General features: G+C 45.5%; 1 protein-coding gene across 1 annotated transcript; it reads right to left on the minus strand.

Annotated features, from left to right (window-relative positions):
* Window positions 1–4384: 4384 nt before the first annotated feature.
* Window positions 4385–8231, minus strand: mafba (MAF bZIP transcription factor Ba). The gene has a single exon (XM_062455420.1). The coding sequence runs from the start codon at window positions 7608–7610 to the stop codon at window positions 6552–6554; it is 1059 nt and encodes a 352-aa protein (XP_062311404.1). The 5' UTR covers window positions 7611–8231; the 3' UTR covers window positions 4385–6551.
* Window positions 8232–8473: the final 242 nt, after the last annotated feature.

Genomic DNA, 8473 nt, shown 5'->3' on the forward strand with positions numbered 1-8473 from the left:
CAGGGCTTCACTTTTTATTCAACTGTAGGGTCTCCTCTGCTTCCGTCTGTTCGCACATAAACACACACATGTATACACACACGCATACACACACACACACACACACACAGTCACACCCATGAACACATATGATTTCACGGACACACACACACTCACAGCTTCAGCCATGGCTCAGTGGCTAGGGGGTTAATGCTGGAGTGGTGTGTGTCCGTGGGGAGAAGGCTGCTTTAATTCCCCAGGAAATCACTGTGATTGGGAGCAGCAGGAAAGTCACTTCCAATGAAAGTCGATGGAGCGCTGGTGCAGAGGAGAACCTATCACCAAAAACACCTCCTGGATTCATCACAGGTCAGAAGAAGACCAAAAAAACGAGTACAAAATCAAACTATTTTGTTTCCTTTTTTTTTTTTACACTGGGGAAGTTTCGGAGACCTTTCCCTTATCTAAAAAAGAACCTTGTGGATAAATTTAAGAGGCTCGAAGGACAAAGACCATGAATTCTGAACGTGAAGAGGGGAATGCGAAAACAAACTATACCACTTAGCACAAAGCAGCCCCCCCAAAAAAAAACGTCTTTCTGGCAGAAGACACACAAATGAAAGGGAAGGGAAAATGACTCCAGTCTCTGACCCAACGGCGCCACATGCTCCTCCCACAATCACCAGGGGGCATCCAGAATCAGCCAAACCTGCCAGTGTCTCCGGTATTCAGAGTTACTCCAATTCCATATTTTTTGGGGTAGTGCTCTGTAAACGAATACAATGTTTTGACCTTCTTGCTGTGGATGGCCTCTGACACATATTGTGATCAAGCATGGAGGTATGAGTACTATTGGTCATCAACTGTTAAGGACCACACAATCCTATTGGACAGTGAGGCCAGAGGCTTCCATGTGAAGAGTATGCAGAAGCATGTATAGGTAATAAGCACCATGACACAACACAACAAAAACTGTTACAGACAGGAAGCTCTGTTACCTTTTGAGAGCTAATTAACACCTGCCTTAAATAAGAAAGTGTGATCTAGCCAGATGTTGAAATACTTAAATGTTCGAATGATTTAATTGTTCCACCATTCTGACTATCACTAGCCATGTCACAAGTGAATGTGAATACATTTTTATGTAGGGAGAAACCTTTTCTCATTTTGAATGCTACCCTATCTAGGTCTAGGGCTAGGGCTAGGGCTGGCATGAGGTCTTGTGGGCTGGGGCTGGTATGACGTACTGTGGGCAGGGCTGGGGCTAGCATGAGGTACTGTGGGCAGGGCTGGGGCTAGCATGAGGTACTGTGGGCAGGGCTGGGGCTGTTATGAGGTACTGTGGGCAGGGCTGGGGCTGGCATGAGGTATTGTGGGCAACTGTGGGCAGGGCTGGTGTGAGGTATTGTGGGCTGGGCTAGGGCTGGGGCTGTTATGAGGTACTGTGGGTAGGGCTGGGGCTGGTATGAGGTACTGTGGGCAACTGTGGGCAGGGCTGGTGTGAGGTACTGTGGGCAGGGCTGGGGCTGGTATGAGGTACTGTGGGCAACTGTGGGCAGGGCTGGTGTGAGGTACTGTGGGCAGGGCTGGGGCTGGTATGAGGTACTGTGGGCAGGGCTGGGGCTGGTATGAGGTACTGTGGGCAACTGTGGGCAGGGCTGGTGTGAGGTATTGTGGGCAGGGCTGGGGCTGGTATGAGGTACTGTGGGCAACTGTGAGCAGGGCTGGTGTGAGGTACTGTGGGCAGGGCTGGGGCTGGTGTGAGTGAGAGCTGGGGCTATACTGGAGGTGAAGATCTGGCACAGTGTGCTGAATGCAGATAGGATCACAGTGGGGGCGTGAATGTGTGATTGGAGACTAAAATCATTAGAGTATGCCTGGTCACTGTGCCCTTGAATCTTCTGCTGAGCTGGGCTCCCCGCTTCCTCTCTCTCTCTCTCTCTCTCTCTCTCTCTCTCTCTCTCTCTCTCTCTCTCTCTCTCTCTCTCTCTTTTCATTTCATCCCGTCTTTACCACGTTTTTCACTTCTCCGTGGTCCCTTGCTTACCTGAAGCAGTTGTCGTCGTTTTAAAACAATTATTCCAGCGTTGGAATACTGACTCCCATTAGCGAGTAATCTAATAATGTGTAATTACGTGTTCCATAACACATTACAAAATCTATTTTCAACAAATGATAGAAAACACATTCTAAGATCAGATGACAAAGTATGTGCAACATTCGCTCCAAGTCCAAATAATGAGTAATTGTTGTATTGTAATTACCATATTCATTCACAGATGCAGACCTTGAACAGTCAGAAAAACTCCCATAAAGAAATAAACTCTCTAAAGTGTATGATTCATAGTGTTGTTCTAGATGACTTCCTGTGTTCATTGTGAGTTCTCAGCTAACGTGATGCATACTGTACTGAGCTGATACCAGCTGTCACACTACCTCGGCTTCCACACACACACACACACACACACATAAGCACATGTACGTGGACAGACACATTTACACGGACACAAGCACATATCCAAGTGCACACGCAAAACAAAGACATATGCGCATGCTGCAAACACACGCCTGCACACACAAGCAAACCTTCACTGACACACACAGTTGCTGGTGGACAAAGCATGTATACACCAAGCACACACACAAGCACACAAGTACACTCACACCAACTCATCCTTGGATGAACACATGTGCATGCACACATACACTGACCCAGACACACACACATATTTTGGAACTATATTAATCTACTCAGTGATCATACAATGAACAGGGGTCAAGACAGGACAAACCAGTGGACTATTTCTCTTTTTGTGCATTTCCCTTTGTTTAAGGTGCAAATCAGTCATTGCAGAGTAACAGTGGAATCTATGAACCACATAAATCCCATGCAACAGTACTGTTTCGTCAGAACGTAGCACAGGTGTAATTATTCGGATTTGGGTCTGTACACACTGCCGTTACGTAAATACAATGTCAATCTATTGCGTGTCACAGGAAAACGTGAGGATGGCACATTAATCACAACCACAGACACACTTGTGCATACAAACACATGTGCGACGTCTAAAGTACACAGAAATCACACTTATTCATAAAATCAAAAAACTGGAGCATGCCCTTTGTAGCCTAAACAAACCGCGCAACAATGGTTGGTATTGTTGCGCGGAATAAATCTGCAAAATACCCTGTCCAACATTGACTTTATCGTTATCGTTTCGCGAGGCAAATATTTTGCGACACCAGGAATAAATATGACTCTGTTATTAATATGATAAAGCAGCCCATCGTATCTATACCTAGGTCACCCCAGCTGCTCTCAAGTCGTACAGTAGCAGTGGCTGCCATCTCCTCTCTGGGAGAATGTAAACCAGACTACGGTTCTGTGGGCCCCGATAGGCTGCCTAGACCGCCTAGACGTTTTGTCCTTGAGAATGTGCAGACACGGGGCAGATAATGTTCTGACACTAGAAACTCAAAACCTGGACCAGATCAACGCTTATACTCTCTTCCATCTCTGTCTCAAGCCATGGTGACGGGCGGGAAGATGGAAGAATGTGGGGAAATATCTCAGAAGTAATAGGTGTAATCAAATGTATTAATAAAGTGTGATGCCGGGCATTATTTATTTAATTCAGACAGCGACAGATGAGCGCACGTGAGAAGACTAAATACAGGCAGTCTGTATGGGTCACAAAAATCATTCATTTCAATAGAGCAACTTATGTTGTACTGTATGTCGCCCTTATGGGCCTTCACCCTCTCTGGGGTTATTTGAAGGGTTAAATGTGTTCCCTGTAACGTGCGTGTGTTGCAAGGTCGAAGATCTCCTTTTACCGTGGGCACGTGCAACGGCGGGATTTCTGCAAAAGTCAGCATGGGAGCCAGCACACGGAATCTCCCAGCAGAGTGCGAGACAAACGGGTGGACCCGGTGTAGTGTAAATTTCTAATTGGGTCTAATCGGGGTCTATTATCCATTATTTGATTTTTCTGTGTGGATTAATCTGAAACCGCTAAACCAAACGCATTTCACTGATGATGACAAATAAATTATAAACAAATATGTAAGAGAACGCTTATTTAGACAACAGTAGGAATAACCTGCAGCTTCATTGGCAATGCTCTAATTAAAAACCAGTCCCTTAAACATGTGTCAGCTTGTTTGAATCTTTCAATGAATGAAACATTATTTAAATTTACTGGTATGCCGTAGATCTGTAGCTGCATTACTTTTCAAAACTATGCATGTCGCGAGGGTCTACTATTGTCTTCATAAATGTTTCACAATGCAGCTGCGTCATGCCCTCTCTCCTCTTCTCCATAACAGCCAAGCCTGCAGTGAATGTCGTCATCATGCAATCAGGTCACTTCTTTAGAGAGATCAGAATAAACAGTTCAAGAGGTTATTGCCATTTCAATGACTTTAATAAGCAAAATAGGAAACAATTTCTTCCAAAAACAACCAAAAAATAAGACGAAACAGAAACCAGCCTGAATGGAACTACAACAGTTCAAATTTAAGTTCTTTTACCCATATTTATATAAACAGGATTGAAAATTGATCCCCATCATCGCAAAGTACATGTAATTAATACAAACAAAACAACAACCCGCTGCTGCAGTTTCAATTTGATTTCAACACAGTTGAATCAGTAACAAACCAAAGATTGTTAAATGCATGACTTTTCAACAATAGTTTCAAATGCAAGCACCATGCTTATTCAATATGATCTGACAGTTTGTTAATTTAAATCATTAAAATAAAAACTTAAACTATGCATCTGGCCAGCAGAACCAGAATCACCAAATAATAATAAAACAGACAAAACATATCATATAACATACACAGAGTTTTCATTTTGAGAATTTGCACAACCTGAATCCCTTTTTTTACTGACCGGCAGGAAAAAATCAGGAAAACATATAGAATTAATATATTGAAACTTTGTATTGAAACGCATGCGTTATCTAAATACTTGTTAATTGTACATAAAACCCCTGATAGATATGTTATTGAGAATGGGTGAAAACGCTTTATATTGCCGAGGTACAAAACACATAGTAGACCACGAAATAGAGCTGTGCTCAATATAACACATCCAAGTATTTGCGAAATGATAAACTTGACTTTGTGTGTTTATTATATAATACAGTTTGGGTTGCGCAAGAGTTAAAAGCACCTCCCCTTACTCCGTGCCAGAAGCGCCACATTGTAATAAAATGGTAGCCTGCACCACATGTGAGACTGTACTTTTCTACTGTTAAACGGCTACCAGAGGAGGACAACCGAGAACGAAGGTACCCATGCCATGGTGCGTCAATATGGTGCGCAGTGGATTCCGTCACTTATCGATTAATTACTTTAGAGATGAGTTTGTCACACCAGGTTTGCACACTGGTTCAAACTGAGCTGCTATATCATTATCAAGCTTGCATTCTATCCTTTAATTAATCACGACAATGTTTTATTATAGAATGTCTTCCTGGAGGGAGGTCAGCACAAAGTTCAAAATGAAAACGTAGAAATCATTATCCAAAAAGTGCACTTAATACACAAAGTTCGTTGTCTTTAAATGCAACAGAAAAATGCCCATTTCTCTTATCAATACCCCAAAATAAAACATAAAATGGAGAGAAAAAAACACAACTCAAAGAAAGAAAGAAGTTCAAACCAGCCTCCTCAATCTTGGTGTGCAGTTTGCTGTTGCATAATATTTACAAGCCTAAAGAAACCCAGACCGTATAGATTATACTGCACAGGCAGTCCTGCTGTACTGTTCCCTTGCTTTCTCTAACCCCCCCACCCCACCCCCACCCTCCAACCTATGGAGAAGCGCAGATCAACAACATGCTCTTAAGATACACAGAAAATGAAGGTACAAAATAGAAATTATTACCGTACATGTCCAGCATGCAGGATTAATATTTTAATGCAGATTTTTGTTTTTCAATATATATTCGAATATAACCAAGCAGGCAATAAATCAATGAGATGTTGCATAAAATGTCCCCATTCGGCGGGTTCATAGACAGTAGGCTAAAGTTTGCATAATGTGGAGTCTTGTTCTCAGATAATTTTTCGGGCCCACTTGTCGAACGTGTGCCGTAACACTCGTCTGCGATGTGTGTTGTATACAATATAGACCTGCTTGCTGTTTCATATGATGTCACAACAATCAAGAACCTTAAACCACCGTCAGACCACGGCCTCGACCCCCATCTTAGACTACTTACAGGTTATTAAAAGCCGTAGTCTAAAAGAGTAATGTTCATCAGTTGCTCCTATTCTCAGGAGGAAAAAAAGTATCTTCACTACAAGCAACTAATCTACAAAGATGCTACGACTGTCCAAACATTCTAGCTTGTTCTTTGTATCTCAGTTGTCACGTGGAAGGAGAGATGATTATACGAGAATATTATGTCATGGATAATTCTAACAGATATAATTGTTACTGTGATTTTGTATTATCATAATCAGTATGGGAGGACGTTGATTATTGTTATTGTTTGTTCGTCAGCATTAGTTGTGGAGGGGAGAGAGTCACAAGAAAGTATATAGGCCATAACAACTCACATGAAAAACTCGGGAGATGACGGGTTGTCACTAGTGGACCCAGCCTCGCGGAACCCGTTATTCGCCCCAGTCCCCGTCAGTTTCTCGCACTTGAGTTTGTAGGCGTCCCTCTCGCGCGCCAGCCGGTTGATCTCCGCTTTGAGCTGCTCCACCTGGTTGATCAGTTGCGTCTTCTCGTTCTCCAGCACGTGCTTCTGCTGCACACGCTTATATCGGCAGGACTGTGCGTAGCCCCGGTTCTTCAGGGTCCTCCGCTTTTGCTTAAGGCGGATGACCTCGTCCTTGGTGAAGCCTCGCAGGTGTCGATTGAGCTCTCTTACGGACATGGACACCAGCTGGTCGTCGGAGAAGCGGTCTTCCACGTTCCCGGAGCCGTGGTGGGACGCCTGGCCCGGATGACCGTGTGGATGGTGATGATGATGACGGTGATGGTGGAGGGTTTGGTGAGAGCCAGGGGAGACGGGGGACGGGCTGTCGGGGTCCTGGCTGTGGTGATGATGGTGTTGGCTGTGCGGGTGGCTATGCCCCCCCGGGTGTCCCGGCAGTTCGTCCGGGTGGTGTGGGATGCCTCCCCCGTATGGGTGATGATGCTGCTGGGCATGCCCGTGGTGGTTGTGGTGGTGGTGCGGCCCCCTGTATCCCTCGAAGCCGCCCTGCTGCAGCTGCTGCTGGACGTGTGGGGGCGGGGGATGCCCGTGGGCCGTGGCACCAATCAAGGCCTCCACAGCGTCCTCTGGGGTCAGGCTCAGCGTCTGTGGGTCAATCTGCTGGTGGTAACCGCCGCTCGGCATCCAGTACAGCTCCTCCAGATGGTTCTTCTGTTCTGTCGGGCTGAAGCTGGGCGAGGAAGGCACCGAGCTGCAGGGTGTACTGATGGGAGTCGAGGACACGGAGCCCTGAGGCTGGAGACGGTTACATTGGCGCACCGCGGCGCGCTCTAGCCCGGCCAGGCCTTCCTTCTTTACGTCGAACTTCATCAGGTCAAAATCGTTGACGTATTCCAGAGCCAGAGGGCTGTTGGGAAGCTCTGGGCCCATGCTCAGCTCTGCACTCATGTTGCTGTCGCGACTCTTCTGCAGATAAGCGAAGGTGCTTTGCCAGCGTCGCAAAAAACGGACTTGGGAATAAACGTATCTTCTGTCCTCTCTTGTCTCATGCAATAGTTATTTTTGACTCCACCGTTGTAGACTGGTGTGCTGTTGCATGCAACACGTACGAAAGGTACATTAAAAAAATGCAATAAAAAATGGAAAGCGAAGTGTAAAAACAAAAAAAACTTTCAGACTAGTGCACTGCAAACGACATCGGAATTTGCGTCATGTAGCCTACTTTAGCTAATCTGGTCACCAGACGAGGAGTGGAGGTAGAAGGAAAGTCTCAGTGCAAAAGTAAATCGTCAGTCCTTTCAGCAGAAATGAATACAAAACAAACACATAAATACCGAAAAAATACCATGCAACGTTGACGCGGGTTCCAGTCCTCTTATCAACTCTCGGCAGTTAGTCCTTGTTTTCGCCAGGAAAATGAAAAAGAAGCGGATAGAATACAGTAGGATACAGGGCGTCTGATTTTCGCTGTGAGAAGCAGCTTTCCAGCTCTGCACCGCAGAGATTTAGGCTCGCCTCTTTAACTCTCACTCACTCCCGAGTATTCAGCAGACTGCACTCGGTGTTAGCCAAGGCTTTATCCTTATAGAGCGCAGTGACGTTGCTCTGGAAGGCTGGTTCCAATGCACTCTTCTCTCCAATGGGAGCGGGGCGAACAACCGATTAGCATAATGGAAGAAGAGAAGGAGAGAGGGGGCACTCTCTCTGACAGCTCCACAGACAGTCAGCTGACTGACTACCCCAAAGGAAGGAGGTGGTGGGCGGAGGGGGTGAGAGAGAGAGGGAGGGAGAAGGGAAAACGCCGAATGCCT

The sequence above is a fragment of the Osmerus eperlanus genome, unplaced genomic scaffold (genome assembly GCF_963692335.1).
Source record: "Osmerus eperlanus unplaced genomic scaffold, fOsmEpe2.1 SCAFFOLD_140, whole genome shotgun sequence".
In the NCBI taxonomy this organism is placed as follows: Eukaryota; Metazoa; Chordata; class Actinopteri; order Osmeriformes; family Osmeridae; genus Osmerus; species Osmerus eperlanus.